General features: G+C 39.3%; 1 protein-coding gene across 4 annotated transcripts in view; it reads right to left on the bottom strand.

Moving 5' to 3' along the window:
* Positions 1 to 3,892: 3,892 nt before the first annotated feature.
* LOC124555733 (PTB domain-containing engulfment adapter protein 1-like) overlaps positions 3,893 to 19,074 on the bottom strand; it is a 154,248-nt gene continuing 139,066 nt past the window's right edge. For all 4 annotated transcript variants that reach the window (XM_047129757.1, XM_047129756.1, XM_047129755.1 and 1 more), the window contains exons 6-11: positions 10,590 to 10,778; positions 9,582 to 9,731; positions 8,261 to 8,412; positions 8,066 to 8,181; positions 7,296 to 7,591; positions 3,893 to 4,698 (exon numbers count right to left, since the gene is read on the bottom strand). In XM_047129757.1, the coding sequence (XP_046985713.1) occupies positions 4,624 to 4,698; positions 7,296 to 7,591; positions 8,066 to 8,181; positions 8,261 to 8,412; positions 9,582 to 9,731; positions 10,590 to 10,778 (978 nt within the window). In that variant the 3' untranslated portion in view covers positions 3,893 to 4,623. The remainder of the gene's footprint in view (positions 4,699 to 7,295; positions 7,592 to 8,065; positions 8,182 to 8,260; positions 8,413 to 9,581; positions 9,732 to 10,589; positions 10,779 to 19,074) is intronic.

Genomic DNA, 19,074 nt, shown 5'->3' with positions numbered 1-19,074 from the left:
AGAGGCTTATCTTATTAGCAGTAAGATAGATACTGTCTACAGGAAAATTAAAGAGAACTTTGGAGAAAAGAGAACCACTTGCATGAATATCAAGAGCTCAGATGGAAACCCAGTTCCAAGCAAAGAAGGGAAAACAGGAAAGTTGGAGTATATAGAGGGTCTACACAAGGGCAATGTACTTGAGGACAATATTATGGAAATGGAAGAAGATGCAGATGAAGATAAAATGGGAGATATGATACTGCATGAAGAGTGACAGAGCACTAAAAGACCTAAGCCGAAACAAGGCCCTGGGAATAGACAGCATTCCATTAGAACTACTGATAGCCTTGGGAGAGCCAGTCCTGACAAAACTACCATCTGGTGAGCAAGATTTAAGAGACAGGCGAAATACCCTCATACTTCAAGAATATAATTCCAATCCCAAAGAAAGCAGGTGTTGACAGATGTGAAATTCACTGAAGTACCAGTTTAATAAGCCACGGCTACAAAATACTAACACTAATTCTTCACCGACAAATGGAGAAACTGGTAGAAGCCGACCTTGGGGGAAGATCAATTTGGATTCCGTAGAAATGTTGGAACACGTGAGGCAGTACTGACCTACGACTTATCTTAGAAAATCAATTAAGGAAAGGCAAACCTACATTTCCAGCATTTGTAGACTTGGAGAAAGCTTTTGACAATGTTGACTGGAATACTCTCTTTCAAATTCTAAAGGGGGCAGGGCTGAAATACAGGGAATGAAAGGCTATTTACAATTTGTACATAAACCAGATGGCAGTTATAAGAGTCGAGGGGTATGAAAGGGAAGCAGTGGTTGGGAAGGGAGTGAGACATGGTTGTAGTCTCTCCCCCATGTTATTCCATCTGTATATTGAGCAAACAGTAAAGGAAACGAAAGAAAAATTCAGAGTAGGTATTAAAACCCCTTGGGGAAGAAATAAAAACTGAGGTTCACCGATGACATTGTAATTCTGTCAGACAGCAAAGGACTTTGAAGAACAGTTTAACAGAATGGATAGTGTCTTGAAACGAGGATATAAGATGAACATCAACAAAAGCAAAATGAGGATAATCAAATGTAGTCGAATTAAGTTGGGTGATGCTGAGGGAATTAGATTAGGAAATGACACACTTTAAGTAGTAAAGGTGTTTTGCTATTTGGGAAGCAAAATAGCAGATGATGGTCGAAGTAGAGAGGATATAAAATGTAGACTGGCAATGGCAAGGAAAGCGTTTCTGAAGAAGAAATTTGTTAACATCGGGTATAGATTTAAGTGTCAGGAAGTCTTTTCTGAAAGTATCTGTATGGAGTGTAGCCATGTATGGAAGTGAAATGTGGACGACAAATAGTTTATACAAGAAGAGAATAGAAGCTTTCGAAATGTGATGCTACAGAAGAATGCTGAAGATTAGATGGGTAGATCACATAACTAATGAGGTGGTATTTAATAGAATTTGAGGGAAGAGGAGTTTGTGGCACAACTTGACAAGAAGGAGTGACTGGTTGGTAGGACATGTTCTGAGGCATCAAGGGATCACAAATTTGGCATCGGAGGGCATCATGGCGGGGGGGGGTAAAATGGTAGAGGGAGACCAATATAGTGAAGTTACCGCAGTCTATAGTCTAGTTAGTTTTACCCAGAATCCTCCCAATGAATGTCTGCCACCTGCTTTACCTACAATGAAGGCTGTGAGATCCATATTTCAGTAAATTTTAATGCCCAGGTATTCACCCAAGTTTGCCAATTTAAATTGTTACTGACACTAATCACATTATAAAGTGACATTTTGTCAACTGTGTTTTATATGTCTGAGCATTTGAAGTAAATTTTTAATCTGAACCACTTTATAAGATTTGAAACACTTATTTGTGCAGATTTTATTTGACAGTTAAGTAACTAATCTCTTCCTCTTCAAAATGTCTAGTGTCACTAATGCCTCATATGTCAATATATAACTTGAATAGTGAAGACCCTGAGAGACTTTCCTGCTGCACACCTGAAGTTTTACTGTTTCTTTTTCGAAGTTCACATTTGATGTCCTCCCTACCAAGAAATTCTCAGTACAGTTTTGAGTCGCATAATATACACCCCCCCCCCCAATGACTTTCAGTAACTTGTGAAAGAAACTTGTTCTGATTGACAGCTTGTGCTGGTTGGTATGGGAGTTTTGTTTAAGCTCTCACTATGTTTGAGCACAGAAAATTTTTTACCATTCTGCAGTTGATTTATGTCTATGATCTAGTTTTTTGGGCTACTACTACTACTACTACTACTACTACTACTACTACTACTACTACTCCTCCTCCTCTTAAAGAAGCGAGTTGCCTGTAGTTTCACCTGAATATTGTATACAGAACCCTATACAGATTCCATCTGGTCCTGGAATTTTTGTTCACTTCCAGTGGTTTCTGCCATTTTCAGAAACCATCTTCTTCCTGTGCAGCAAGACAAACTGGAGGAATTACTCTTGTCTCTTCCACAGTGAAAACCAATGAAAGGGGAGTAACCAGTTCTAGTTCTGCAAGTTCAGTTCCAACATCATCCACAAGTGTTAATAAAATGTCATTTAACTGATTGTGAAGACCAAGGATGGTTCTCTCTAACCTGTAGGCACTGCATTAAAAATATTTCACTTCTGTCAGTGTTTTTTGTGAGTGCAGACACTGTCCCACCCAGATTTACTTAGTTTTAAGTTAAGAAACCTCTGACACAACAGTACTAGGTGCACCATGTTTTGACAGTTTTGTCGTTAGTTTCAGCATAGCTGGCATAATTTCCCACCCACAACATTAACAGCTTTCTGAATTATCAGTTGTTATATCAGTGCTCATTAGTTCAACTCAGCACAATGACTGCAATAAACACCATGCACCATAACCATTGTTTGCCAGTAGTGTTCAACGAAGTAACTTACTATGAACTGAAATGCTTAGCACCACTGAATCAGTATGGATGATTTCATAGAAACATTTGCAAAATCACCACCTGAGCAGTCACTGAAATTTGCTCTACTCTGACCTATAGCAAAATCGGTAAAGTTTGTTAGGAAAATTAGATTGTTGACTCAGGTGCCACCCATGAAACTTTGAAATCATTCCTGCTGAGAAGGCCTCGAAGAGCAGTGCTTTGTTCCCTCTGCTTTAGTAGTCAAGGTCCTAATGTAAAAACAAGTAAGAGAGAAGACTGAAAATTAGGAACATGCAAACCACACCTGCTTTCTTGTGTCTAGTATTGGGCATTATTTGGTGGCATACTAACTATTTCCTCTCATCTTTTCCTCACTTATGTAGTAATTATACTGATATTTGAAATTCACAATTAAAAGGCTTTTCTGTTGGAAGGTATTTACACAGATGGTTGTGGGTCATTGGCTGTTCAGTATAAAATGTGATCAAAACACCGTTTGACATCTAATTTTTAAGTTGTTTTGAGTAACACGTTTCCATGCTACATTACACCATTTTCAGGCCCCATGACATGTGTAAGAAGAATATCACATTTTGTCTAGTCAAAATAGGGGCTACCATTCAATGTTATCTGCAGATTCCTTAATACAGTAATCCCTTTAATCATTTGCAAACATTTGATGATCGGAAGGATCACTGTGTTAAGAAATCTACAGGTACCAGCATTGGATGCTGGCCTGTATTTCAACTGGACCACATGTGGCAATCTTCCTACACATCACCCAGGAGTCTGAAGGATGGCATAAAGTAGCAGTCTAACACGTTACTCAACGTAACAGGAGATTTAGATGGCTGAATGGTGTTTCAATTTCCTATTTTATATTTAAAGGATTGTTTTATCATCCTACTTTGTAATGGTGCCAAACATTTCATGTTAAAGGAAAATAGGCCAGGTTTGGGAATCCAAGATCATTGGAAAACAGTTCAATAGTTTTTATTTTACAAAATACTTTTACAACAAATAAAGTCTCCACTGATTTAAGAAATTTATGTCACATTAAAATGAAGAATCTGCACAGACAAAAATATTACCAACTTTAATACTGAAATTTTCTGAATGGCAATGAACTGTGCGTAGTTTCCATTTCAATACTGCTCACAATGGATTTAATGTTTTTAAATATGCTCCTGGGGTGAATATGCACCTAATTGTTGAAGGAACTAGAGATCACAGTATTTCACCTTTAACATCTAACACACATAAACTCAGTATAATTAAAAGCTTTGGCTCTCTGCAAACACTGCATGAAGATGTTTAGTGACATGCATAAATGTTCCAGAACTTCTGATTTATGAACTTAACATGATATTTATCCTTAGACAAAATGAATACATTTTCATTACTATACTTATATACACATGTGGGTTAACATGAAATAATCACTGTTGTAAATGCATAAAATGCATTATCTTTAACATAATTTCTCTCTAATGCAAGAATTTATACCTTGCAAGTAATACATTTCATTTCTTACAAGCTTTATGTGAAGAATATACTGGACACAATACAGTATACTGGACAATGCAATTATTAAAAATACAGTTCAATAATTATTGATTTTATATATGTTATCCAAGTAACTAATATAAATTAGATATATAGTATCAGTGTCCACTGGAGACTCAGTTTTTTCCATGTTTATGGTAAATCAGTTGCGCAGTGGGTCAAGGCTTTCAAGAGAGAAATCATCATTGCCAAAAGAAAGCCCTCTGCTAAAACCATCCTGGAACATAAGGAACCACCTATTATGTTGCAAGGGTCTACTGAACCACACTAACAGAAAAAATCAATTTGACAGTGTTAGTCTCATCTACCAATTTGTGATGAAATCCACAAACCACCTCTTGTCAGTGCATCAAAGCAACATTGCAGCACTGAAGGTTATTCTGATAATCTAAACAGGAATTTTTTTAGAAAAAATTGTTGATTTTGTGAGTGATAGGAGGCAGAAAATTTCAAGTTTGAGAAATTTTATGACAATATTTAACCCTTAAGCTGAACACCCTTCAGACTTGAGATATGAAGTTTTCTTACATAATTGACCACAACTTTGCTAGTCCTTTGAAACTAGTTTACAATCTTTGGCAGTGAACCTAAAACACTGGTTTAATAATGTGATTAACAGAAATCTTTTCATCTAATTCAATGCACAACCATCTGTTACTATCAGCTAGTTACAAAAACTAAACTACTTTAATTTTACCATGAAGTGGTACACATCTGAGGAATGTGTAGATATTAGGCACTGTAATCCAGAAGGTAGGAATACCACCACCACCACCACCACCACCACCACCAATTTATGACATTAGGTCAGACCAAACAACCTGTTACTAACACTTAATACTTATTTAATTTTTTCTGTGAAGACAGAACATTAGGAGTTAATTTTCCACATTAACTATACTGCTTTTAACTATTTTGCAGCCAACCAAGATCTGTACAATTTCAAAATAAGGTCAAAATTTAGCACTGCATTTTTATCAGTTTTGTGTAACTATCCAAATTCATGCACTGTGTGAAGCTATGTTATCCGACCATAGCTGACTGCTTCCTTCAGTTACTACTTTTGATATATCTAATTAAAGTAATTAGTGTTTCTTATGTGGCATTCCAGGATCAGCCAATATGCAGTGGACTTTGTAAATGGGTAAGAAGTATACATAAAAGATTTCAAGAAATCTAAATTTCTTTTAACAATTGCAAAAAATGAAATACGTAAAGTAACACTATGTTCCAAAATTTGTACAAAAATGAACAAATTAAGGACACAATTTGACAGCCCTAGGAGCCACGGACTATCTTTAAATTTAATATCTAAATTTATGTAGAGTCAAACATTTACTCAGATTCTGACAAATGAGGAGACAATAGTGTACTAGTGATTGCAGCTTCACACATCGAAGATGGCACCAGAAGTATCTCTGGCTATGTCAGTGCAGGAGTGGGAGGCTGCAAGGATCAGCACTATGATCCACCAATCTGAAGAATAATCACTTTTGCTATTGTCAGAATCACTTTGAAATATTACCATCTTCTTTACATATCTAATGATGTCACTGGAATTGTCCTCCCATCATAAATTCTGATTCACAAAGTTGTGAATATCTTTATTCCCACTCAACTAAATGATCACATCAATAACCTCAAACTCTTTCAAATTATTTCATTTTCTTCCAGTTTCTGAACAGGGACATCTCTACAAGAAGGTAGAACTTAAAGACAAAAATGAAAGTAATTATTTGAAATGTAAAATACCACCAAAATGCTAAATAAGCCAGAAGTGCATTAAGGCAATCTAGTCTGATACCTTGGTTATTGGTGTTAACACTGAAATGCATACAATAGTTTAAATATATCTCAGGACAATGTGTCAGGAAGAAGCATTATCTCTGGATCCAACTTTAACATATAGCATGTTAAATGTGATCATTCTGCAATGTGTTAGGAATATGTTCTTAGTGGTTGACTAGAAACTACAGTCAGTAGTCCATAAATGTTTGATTTCAATTGTACTGCATGAAGGTGGGAAGATTTCTGTCCTCAACATTAAAGAAAACATTTTGGAGCAGCTGATTAGCAGGACTGCAGTAAAATTAAGAACTTCAGCACTAAACTGAATGAATTCCACAAACACTTCTGAATCATTTCTTTGCTTGTGTTGGGAATGACAACTTTAAATAACACTTGCAGAACAAAAGCAGTATTTATAGGAGAATTTTTCGATTGGAATGACCTCCATTTGGTTAACTGACTTGCAGACTTAAGTATCTCACATACAAGGGAACACAGACTTGTCAAAACCTTTTTCTTCACTGTTAATCAAATTTATGAAATAAAATCAGGAGGCCCATGCACAATTTTAGCTACAAACAAAGTTACAAGAAGTGTGAGTGAAATTTTCCATGTTTGGACACTGCCTGTTTTGCAGGCTAGTTTGATTTCTTCACATTCATTGAAGTGCACAATCCATCCAAAATTTTGCCACCCATTCTTAACTGTGGAAAATTGAGGAACAGACTTTCTAAGCCACCTCTGCAATGTCACGAATTTTATGACTATGCTGGGTTTCCATTTTATTTATGCTTATGAAAAATCATAAGAATAGTTTAAACTTAATTTAGTTCACCTTTACATTATTTAACAGTAATGAAAAATTTCTGCAGTGTCCATGGCAGCACTGGACCTGACAGATTTTCGGCTGGCTCTCTCATTAATTCTCAAAGCCAATTTCCACCTGACACATCATCATGAAGATCTTACTACATGGTTACAGTTTACACAGTGTTCAAGGAGGCATTAATGCCCAATATTAAATACCTTCATTTCCAAAATGCGTTTGTCTATAAGCCCAATTGCATTCTCTAGCTCCTGCTGGGAAGTGCCAACATTGCTGGTGCCACCGAAGTCTCCCATACCAAATGGGTCACAGGCAACAGGTGGGTTTGGACTGGAGTGGGGTAGTACAGTACCAGCTGGTGGTATATGGCTTTGGGATGCTGCAGGATTGAAAGGCGTGGAGCCAAATAAATCTTCTTTAAAGATGTCCGGTGAACCATTGTTCTGAGTGAAGACACGACGTGGTACCTCTCTAGCTGCCTTCGGTGGTGGTGCCACTGGAACATCATTTTGAAATTGTTACAGGAAAATAAGATGTTAGTAAATAACATTTTATGATAAAGGCTACTACCACTAGTTAGTGACCACGGAACTGTAGTCAATACAGGACAGACAGGCAAAACTTTGATTCTAAAATTGCTGTAGCCAACGTTGCCATAGTTGCGTAATTTAATATATTTTACTATGCACTTTCTGTATTTCTTTCACTGGAAGTGTGCTGTCCTAGAATCCACACATGCATCATATGAGGACACCTGTCCTAGTCTTTTTCAGCAGCAGTCAGATTTTCATCAAAGTGGATGTGCCCAGTTCACAACAGAGGAGGAAATGCAGAGGAACAACTGGGCTTTACTACATTAAGCAGGTTCAACTGGGCACAAGTTGCAATAGTTATGCAGAAATGAGGCTTGCACAGAATACATTAGTGCAGATAGCTGCAAATTAGATGGCGTGACAACTACATTACTCACACAATGGTGGAGGTGAAGATGATCCATTCACAGGCTGCTCATGTGCTCGTGGATTGAAGTCTTCTATTTCATCTAGTAACAGACCTTCCAATTTCCTCCCAACTGCAGGTTGCTCACTGAAAATTTTTAGAATTTCCAGTAAGTGGAAAACTTAGTGCATTTGCAAAAATTTCATTACAAAGGAAAAAATTTTACCTCATGAAGTCGTCTCCAAATGATGGTTTTGGAGCTTCGAAAGCCCTTGGTGGTACTGGTGGTGGCTGTAGTGAACTTGCTGATGGTAACTGAGGAGTGCTGCTGAATCCATTACTTGAACTAGAGCTGAAGTTCAGCAAAGCACCGTTCTCCTTAAAAGGAAATAAAAATTTGCCATAATTCAACAATTTTCCAGCTCTGTCATTTTTATCATCTGCAGTCTTCAATACTCTATAAACTGAAGTTTTTGCAAAACTCCATACAACTAAGGCATTTAGCCAGTTTTTGTAACATCCCCAAAGTTTATTGCTTTCTTACTACTTTAACACAGAAGCTATCCTTAGTTTGTCTTATTAGCAAATACTTTTTAATTGCACTTCCAAACATTATAATTTCCTTCCTTTTTCATGGGAAACAGCACACTTCTGCCAATTTTTAACATTAGTGAGGAAACTTCAAGACATTTTTCTGAATGCACAAATATAAATCATTAGCTTACTATTTTTACTAATTATTTACTTGTACTAACTTTAAAAGGCATTTCATTGCAAAAATTTGTATAATAATTTACTGCAAGTCTTTTCTGGGGTGTAATATGTATGGGCTACCATTCCCTGTGTGGCTACACCTGAAATGAGTGAGGTTACAATTAATTCACCTGAAGAGAAATTTAGGAACCTTATACAACTGCTCCAGTTCCACACTTTTAGCGATGAGTTGAGGAATTCAACACTTCATCGATACAGAGAAGTTAATTTTGTCAAAGGATGCAGTAGTAACTGCAGCAGAAAAGCAGTAATAACATTTCTGTTTACCAAGTTTAAACCAGTCAATTACTCAACACTACGATGCTAATTATTTTTTCCTGTCCAACTATTTTGGCTGCATAAAACTGCTCAGAATTTAATTTATTTCTTTAAGTTAGTAAAGTATTCAAATTTCCTCTTAGCGAAGTCCATTTAATAATTAATTAAATGAACAATTAAGCAGTTGACAAACTAAACAAAACTTAAGGGAAGAAAGCGAAAGGCCACCACTTAAAAGTTTATTTAGGTGAATTATCTTCTAGCCATCACTGGAAACTACCTTATAATATACCAGGTGCCAGTGATGTGCATATGACATTACAAGGTGAAATGTCAAACATCACACCTAGTGCAAGACTGCAAATTATCAATTTTGTTTACAACCAGCTTCATTAAATAGTTTTAAGCTGTATTTTAAGAAGGAATGTCATGTTTAGTCAGTTAACAACATTAATGACAGCCTCCATTTGACCGACATTTTTTGAAGAAAAAATGACTTATGTACTACAACTTACTTTGTTGTCAGTGCTTTGTACAGATGCTAGAACTTCCACTTGTGACATTTCAGGTGTGGGTGAGCTTGCTGAACTTGAGCTACTGTTGGAATGGTTTACTGTAAGTAAGTCACTTATTCCATTCTTCACCATGTATTCCTCAACATCACTCTGAAAAACTTGCAATTTTTAATGCTTATAAACCAAGGACAGTTTCAGAACTATGTAAAAACTAAGGCAATACAGTTTCACTAACAGGTTCCTCATTATTTTGGGCCTATAAAAAGACTTATAATACTGACACCTGAAGAGTTGATTTTTATGTGTGTTACTGGAAGCAGCATACTGGAGCCCTTTAGTGATTCAGTGATATTAAACCCATTAACAATGGGCAGGAAAAAAAAAAAAGATGTCTTTAGCACTCACTACGACAATATACCTCTAACTGTACATAGAACTATGAAATGAGTATTTTGGTTGGTAAATTTATTGGAAGTACACCATTTGATGAATATGATTCTCTAGAAGAGAATTTGGGCACAATACGTCAAGATCATGTACGAAAAATGTTCACTATATTACAATAATTTGTACATTTTATGGAGAGAATTACAGCAGTGGCAGCCAACCACCCAAAGTCAGTACATGGCACCTTAACAGTTTTACCATACTTTCCTCGAAAAATCATTTTCAGCAGCAGTTTAGTTTACCTTAGTGCACTACTGCAGTTGCTTTACAAGCATCTTTTTAGTAGCTAGTACATTGCACTGTTTCCTTGCATCTACAGTTTTCTGCAGTAAGGTCTATGGAACGTAAACATCTGAACATGAATTTTCTATGCATTTCCCAAGTTGAAATGTATCACTACTAGAAGCTCAAGTAGATCTAATTTTACTTCCCATTCAACAGTGACTGCAGGGTAACACTGAATTCGTTTCTCCCTCATTTTCTATCAGACCACTTTAGATCAAGCTTCATTTAACTGGACACTGCACATATAGTTCACAGATTAAACAGTAAGAAACTCACCTGGCCTTTAATTTGTGCAATATCATTTAACCTCTGCCGAAGAACAGAGACTTCTTTTTCCAACTTGCAGTTTCTTTGTGTTAACAACACAAGCCTACGCTGCACTTCCAAATCTTTCCCTGATGTCTCTAAAAACCTTCGGTAGGCTAAGTCAAAGGCTTGCCCAATAGTCAGTGTGATTTCTTCTGCCTGTAACATTGGGTTGTCTTTATGAGTCTATGCATTACTCATGAAACTTTTCTTTTAAGCTGTCTGCTTACTTACAATTAGTATGTCTCAGATGTGGTACGTCAGTCATTTATCTACAAATGCAAGAAAATATCACTTTGTTAAAATAGTTAACAAGAGGTAATTCATGACAATGAGAACACTACCTCATTTATCACATGAATGTCAACTTTGAGACAAAGATCATTTTTAATGCCTTCATGGAAATGAATCTGACAGACTGCTACAACCAGTAAGGATATCTTTAACATACTGGATGAATGTTAAAATCCACTTATTTACTTTGACTTTTTAATCCGAGTATGATACCAGTATTTCTTGAGTAAAGAAATTTTACAATGCTCCAACAAATTTTTCCGTTAAGTTGATACAAGATACTCCTATAAGCATCTTTTTCAGGCACGTAACTGTGCTAATCGGAATTGTGAATTAAGTAATGTTATTAAACTTTAAATCAGGTAGCAGCTAAAGAAATTAACATGAGCTGACAAAACGAGAAAGATGTCATGGCCTATTGTTGGCAACAATATGAAAAGTGAATGTTGCATGTTCAGTTAGTCAGCAGGAAGTTTACGTTAATACCAGAAATTTCAAAAGTTTACAGCAATGTTCAGTCTAAGAACAAAGAATAGGTAATTTTCTGTTTGCAGTTTTTCAAGTTATTTCACTCATAGATGTAAATGCTGTCAGCTGTTTATTGTTTTGGGATACAAACAACTAAGGTCATATGCAACCCTGTCAGAACAGTAGAACACAAGGAAGAAAAATGAGTTAGAAACAACATGTTAAGCCCAAATGACAGAAGCAATGATAGCTAAAAACACAGACTTTGACAAAGGTCAGTAAAATAAGCTGTAGATTAAATGTCTTTCGCCATATTGCTATGATGGGTAAAAAGTAAAACATGGTTGACAGCCTACACATCGCTCACTAAAACAGCAGATAACTCAGATGGCAAACATAAATGGAAACTTAAATGGTTAAAAAAATATTTTTCAGGAGATGGTGAACCATCAGAGGTTGAGGGAAGTGAGCACAAAGTGGTGGGGGAATAGAAAGTGGTGGGGGAGCACCACTTAAATGGTGGTTGCTAAAATGACCGCACCTGATACACTACCTAGCTAAAATTACCTACCCACAGTGAGGGCTGGGAGGAGGTCATTCAAGCCACTAGGAGAGGCCGAATTCCCTAGAGCTTGTTCCCATGAAGGGAGGACCAGTTGTGAAGCCAAAGTAACACCACCTGCTGACAGATGGCAACACAGAGATCAGAGGGAATGGAAGAGAGAGGGGTGAAGGTACAAGGACTGAAGCTGCAGCCACCTCGTTTCCCATCAGACTGATTTAACCAGGAACTGACAAACATCACAGTGGCTCTGTCAAGAGTGAGTGACAGCTTTCCTGGACCAGTTGCACAAAGGGATAAATGGTATACAGTACACTGAGTCTGAATGGAATAGAGTGTGAGCAGATGACAGAACTGTAATGTTCCAGAAGCCAATACCAAAAATTGTTGGTGTCAGTGATGAATGTAAACCTGACACCAAGGGCCATGAGAGCCATCAGCATACACAAAGGTACTATCACAAAGTTCCGTGCAACGATTGTGAAACTTACAGAGAAAAATTAATGCTGGAGTAGTGTCTTCAGGAAGGAAATTAAGGCCAAGGCAAAGACAGGCCACTGCACAAAGCTAAGGTAAGATGGTGAAGGGTTCACACTCATCAGGGAAGTGGCAGGTAGCATGAAGTTAAGCTGCCAGATCAATAGCCAAAAGTGAACTCTGGGAAGCAACAGAAGAGGGACACACCCCATACTAGCAATCTAAGGAGTCCTCTAAGGAGACAACATAGGATGGGTGACCAGGCATGGCAGACTAACAGCATTATCTGCTGAGGAGAAAGTCATAGCAGAATGACAACTAGTTAAGCAGCCTCAGCATACAGACTCAACTGGGGTAGTGTTAAAGGTGCCAGTGGCGAAACTCTTGCTGTAATGGTGGATAGTATTGAGAAGGTGTAAGAGCGACCGACATGCAGATGCATAAACTAAACACCCATAGTCTAGTTTCAAACAGACAAGGGACTGATACAAACAGAGGAGGGTGGCTCAATCTGCACCCCAGAAAGCACCTTCGAGGACACACAGGACACTGAGGGATTGTGTATGTCAGGCAGCCAGGTAAGAGACACAGCACAACCAAGAAATTTTCCAATCGAGCATGAGCCCCAGGAATTGTGGTGTCAACGAACAGGAGAGTGACAGGCGAGGAGGTAAAGACTAGAAGATACCAACTTCACTGCCAGAAAGTCATACAGTCTTGTCAGTGGAAAAGCAAAAGCCATTGCCAATGCTCCATGAACAAACACTATCAAGACATTGCTAAAGACGCTGATCGAGGAGACAAGTCCTTGTAGAACTGCAATAGATGGCAAAATTAACGAAAAGGGAGCTGGAGATGCCGAGCAGGAGACAGGCCATAATAGGGTTGGATGCCCAGGACATAACCCTGGGGCAAACTATTTTCATGGATAAATGTTTTTGGTAAGGCAGAACCAACATGTACCTTGAAAACATATCTGTTAAAAATTCCTGAAGGAAACAGGGCATGTGGCCACGGAAGCCCAATGTGTAGAGTGTACGGTGGATACCAGTCCTTCAGCAGGTGTCTTAGGATTTCTCCAAATTGAGAAACATGGCCACAGTCTTATTTCCACAGAAAACCATTCATGACATGGATTGACAAAGTGACAAGATGGTCAACTGCAGAACAGCCCGCACGAAATCCACACTGCACAGTGCTTAGTAAATTTCAAGACTAGCCACTATACCAGCATGGCATGGATAATATATTCAATCACCTTTCAAACACAGCTGGTGAGACATATGGGGTGGGGGCAATAACTAGGAGGAAAGTGTGTCCTTGCTGGGTTTAGGTGTGTGCATAACAGGGGCTTCACACCAGAGTCTGGGAATGAGCCCTCTCTCCAGATGCAATTGTATGTATAAAGAAGAAAGTGCTTGCCCATAGGAAAAAGGTTCTGCGACATCCGAATGTTGACATCGTCCAGCCCTGGGGGTGGAGGATCAGGATGAATTGAGAGCATGATCTAGCTCCCTTATAGTAAAGGTGGCATTGTAACACTCAGAATTCTAAGAGAAGGAAAGGTATCACCCCAGCCTTTTCCACTCATTTCCGATGGAGAAAGGCAGGGTGACAGTGGGTGGAGCTCTAAATAGTCACAAAATAGTGGCTGAAGCTGTGAGACAGCTGTAGGGTCACTGTAACATCTGCTACAGTCAGGCTGAAAATTGGGGAATGGACCTTTGTCCCAGAGAGCCGTCTAAGGTTGGCACACATGACTGAAGAGGGTGTGCAACTATTAAAAGAACTAGTACAGGAAATCCACCCAGCTTTTAGCTATCCTACAGAATGTGACGACACTGCACGCAACTGTAACGAATGCAATTTGCCGTATCATGACAGCTGAAAATGCGAAGAGCACACCTCCACATGTAAATTGTACTGCGGCATGCCTCAGTCCATGAAAGGACCGGGACACAGCGGGGTAAAAACGAAGAGAGGAATGGAATGTTCTGCAGCAGTAAGGATAATGTTTAAGATTATACCTTGTCATCACAACTGGGGAAATATTGTTTGTCAAAGGTAACCAGGGAGGAATGAAGCCTCCTGTCAGCCTTAGAAAGCTGCCATTTGGGCATGTACGTGGGTGCGGTAGAAGTCTGCAATTTGGTAGCACATAAAAAAATGTGTTGCTCGAGTTTGTGTTGGAGAGAACAGACCAATGAAGATGATCGGCAAGCTGGGCAGTTCATTACAAGAGATTCAAATGGGAGTAAGTGTGGGGAGTCTTAAAGGAACGTGGGTGCTCCTGTGTTAAGCCAGATGAGGTCAAGTTGATTTAGAAGGTCAAGGAAGACAGCACCTCTGACACATTCTGGGAGAACATCAAAGGGGGATGTAAAGGGTACAAAGGGACAGGGTCAACTGAGAAAGGAAAATGCAGACTGCAACAGTTTGAAGCCAGGTCGTCAGGGAGATGGGTTGACTAATCATCATCTCTGATAAGCAGCACAGATCTCCATGCAACTGAATTGTGCCCTCAGGGTGGGGTGGGGTGGGGTGGGGTGGGGTGTTGTGGGGTGGGGGAGGCAAGGAAGGTCAGAGCAGACCAGAAAGAAATGCCAGAGTTTGTAACTGTCATGAGGACGCAATTTTCTTTCCTGGAGGCAGAGCACAACCGAGTGCAGAGATTCTAAGAGCAGCCATAAGTCCTGTTTCTTGGATCGAAGGCCGTGAACATTCCATTACAGGAGAGTTGTGATAAGGAAAGAGGAGGAGGGGGAATAAAAAGGGGGCATGACATCTTGGCAGCTGCCAAGTGCCAGCCTTCAAAGAGTCCCTACTGGAGGGTGCAAAGACTTCAGGATCCTGCTCCATGAAATTGACAGAGATATTGGCATTCTCCTCCTGTCAGTTTGTGAGGTCCAGGGCAGAAAAACAGTTCGCAGTGTGCACTGGTGACATGGAGCTCATATCGGTGAGGATGATGTGGGGAAACTGTTTAGAGGATTTCCAAGTCCGCGAAGGAAGAATCAGATCTCTGTTGACTGGACCGACTTAACATGTCTTCACAGGAGTATTCCTTCTGTCCTTTTCGGCCAGCAGGTCATGTAGCAGGTGATTTCATCCTGTGAGGCAGAAGCCTGGTTGCTTGTTGCACAGCTGGAGGAGATGGGGATGCTACCATGACACTGGGCAATTTTGTAACTGCGGTGTTTAAGGTCGCACATCTGTGTGACAATGTCCTTAGTGGAGCAAGAGGTGGCAAGAACAGTACTGCAAGTGCCAGATATGCAGGGATTTCTGACTAACCAAAAACTTGCAAGCGACCAGGTAAGGCACTTTTTCCTTCACCAGGATGTCTGACAACCCTCTCATTGAGATACACGAGACAATCTCTGAAGGCGGCAGCACAGTTATCATTGCAGCGGGGAGACAGAGGCAGACTATCTCCCCAAGAACATCCCTACCACATCCCTACCACATGATACACGTTTGGCCAGATGTAGACAGGACATTTGAGTATCATCTTAATGGGGACACCAGTAACAGGCTCTGCATGTATGGCCTGACTAAGATAACTTCATAGCCTGGTTTCATCAGGGAAACATACATGGGAAAAATATATCTAAAAACAATCCTGGGAGTGGAAAGACTTACCTTAGGGGGAAAAGGACGGGTATACCCTCGTACGCACATATCCATCCGCACATATACAGACAAGCAGACATATGTAAAGGCAAAGAGTTTGGGCAGAGATGTGCGGAGCAAAGCTGAAAGTAGTGGTTGTGCTTGAGAATCAGAAGTAGTGTCGAAAAGCAAAGTGCCATTGTGTAAATTGAGCAGGATTTCACAGGGCCAGCAACAGCAACAACAGCTTTCTGAACAATAAACAGATTTACTGTGGCAAAGACTTTTCCTTCTTCAGTGCGTGGAAGCACGATTAACTGTGGTGCTGCAGCGAGGGTTTGAATTTGTAGCCTTATTCTGTTCTCATTTAGTAGATGTTGACTAAATATTATTATTGGCTCATTGTGAGAAAATCCCCATGATCTGCATCTGACAGCATGCTCCTTCCAACTGGGGGCCGCCTCCTCAGAATGGGGCTCATCCACCTTAGGTGATTGTTAGGTGTATGGGAGGAGTGACATGAGGTGTAAACAGAGGGATCAATTGGCAATTTGCGAAGGTAGCAGTTCATGCTATCACCCATCCCTCGTCCTGCCTGTATCAGGATATGTGCAACCCCTACCTGTCAATCTATCGCTGGGAATTACATGTTACCCAGTCCCCAGTTATGTGTGTGACATGAGCTTGCCTTCAGGAGTGCACAGGGAAGAAGAGCAGCCTCGAATGCGGAAATAGAGGAAGGACAGGAGAACAGAAACTAAGAAAGAAAAAATAAACGAAAAACAGTTTAGACTGTTCTGCTACTGAAAGTGCTGAACACTTTTCCAAAAAGCACAAACCTGCTGAAGAGGTGAGTCCCCTGGAGGAGTTTACTGTTAATGATCCAGGAAATTCTTTAAGTAAATTGAAAACAGAACTATAATACAAGGAGAAGGAGATTTTCACTCTGCAGCAGAGTGTGTGCTGATATGCAACTTCCTGGCGGATTAAAACTGTGTGCCGGACCGAGACTAACTCGGGACCTTTGCCTAATACAAGGCAACAGCTGCCAGTAATGGCTGCCCATGCAATATGGACAATAAATGGTAGGCTACGATACATTATTAGGTATGTTTAGCATTCAAAGAATGAGCTTTCATTATCGCTTGAGATATGGAGAGGCAGAACAATTTGAACTGGCCACTATATAGTTCATGAACTGAAAGAATGGGGCTTTAAATTCATTAATGCTTTCAGAATATTTGCAACTCCTGGAACAAATAGGGCAAGAAGAAACGATACAGATCACGAGATGTAGCTAGAAGTCTTGAATGCTGGAATGGTGACAGGAAGCAGATACGTGATTCATTCTGCATGGAGGGGTACATACTTTACCGCACTGCTAGTGTGTTCTGTCCCTGCTACATATCCTGTAACACTCAGTGTCATCTCACCACTGGTAACTGGCAAATCTGACTTTACACTAGGGACATTTCCTGCTTCTGACTTCCTCTACATTCATGTACTCAGGAAGCTATAGTTACCGATTTTTAATGAGGTGTTTGCTTAGTTATACTGAACACTAAATAGCTACATGAACATTAAAATCAACATTATGTCCTACATGCAATCTAAAGTGTACACTATAAAGAGTTGTGGCCAAATTATACCTTTAGCTGTCAGATCAAGTTATACAACGTCCCTTGTTACTAAGTTGTCACCAATTGCTGCCTTATGTGAATATCACTTTAATGGGCTGCTAAGTAAAAGAATGGTTCATGAAGGAAGCAAGCTGGCCATCATTTCTTGGTATACAACATGAAGTTCAGCACTTCATACAATTTAAATCGTAGTAACCTACAACTGAATAGTTTATTAACTCCTATGCAACCATATCTAATCTTATGGGAAACAAGGAACTCAGGTTGAGATTTTCACTCTGCAGCGGAGAGTGCGCTGATATGAAGCTTCCTGGCAGATTAAAACTGCCCGACCGAGACGTGAACTCGGGACCTTTTCCTTTCGCGGGCAAGTGCTCTACCAACTGAGCTACCGAAGCATGACTCACGTCCGGTACTCACAGCTTTACTTCTGCCAGTACCTTGTCTCCTACCTTCCAAACTTGCTCACGAAAGGCAAAGGTCCCGAGTTAGAGTCTCAGTCGGGCACACAGTTTTAATCTGCCAGGAAGTTTCAAGGAACTCAGGTGTTTAAGAACATTATATGAAGTTTAGACAATGGCTAGTTATGAATTATTGGTGGGATACTGGGAAACTACATTTATGGAAGGGATTGTATACTTTGAAACATTAAGCTGACAGACATAGTGGACTACAGCCCGGGGATTTAACTGTAGCCAGAGCCAGTTTAATGTCACGGGAGACCACTGAAAACTAAATATATAAAAGGTACAGCACAGCAAAAGTAGAATCCAACATCCTGTAACATATGGCCCACTAAGTATTTTTGTTAAATAACTTGAGGTTATGGTAAAAAGAATGCTCATGGTTTTTAGGACACCATCCTATGTCTTAACTGCTCTTTCCTGGAACACTTTACAATCTGAACTGTCAACTATTGTTATATTGTCTCTTCACAACATTAGTATGAAGAAATGTGTCAGTATCAACCTTTGTGACATTTTGTGTGTCTATTTTCTGTGCTTTTGTTTGATCTTTAAACTGTAAGGTATCAGCAAGTATAACACTTACGTAAAATAGCCTTTTTGAATTCAAGACTGAACAACATGATTGATCCCTTAGAGAATGATCAAGTACTAATAAGTACAGTTTAAAAAGCATTCAAGAAAGGCGAGAGATTTCTAACTTGAAATCTGCTAGAATTGTAAGATGTCCACTTTGTACCCACTGTACAACTGAAAAGTAGGTTACTGTATTAATGGCCAATACTTCATTCGATTCCCTCCCTCTACCCCAACAATCATTTTCTTAATTGCCTTCCCTCCATGATTTAGCATGTACACTAACATCATCTAACATTCCATTATTACTATGATTTGTGTTATTTTAAAGAAGTTTATGCGTAGAAAATGGTTTTACAGCA

The sequence above is a fragment of the Schistocerca americana genome, chromosome X (genome assembly GCF_021461395.2).
Source record: "Schistocerca americana isolate TAMUIC-IGC-003095 chromosome X, iqSchAmer2.1, whole genome shotgun sequence".
In the NCBI taxonomy this organism is placed as follows: domain Eukaryota; kingdom Metazoa; phylum Arthropoda; class Insecta; order Orthoptera; family Acrididae; genus Schistocerca; species Schistocerca americana.
The sequence above is the reverse complement of the archived record's forward strand: the minus strand, read 5'-3'. Positions and strand labels throughout refer to the sequence as shown.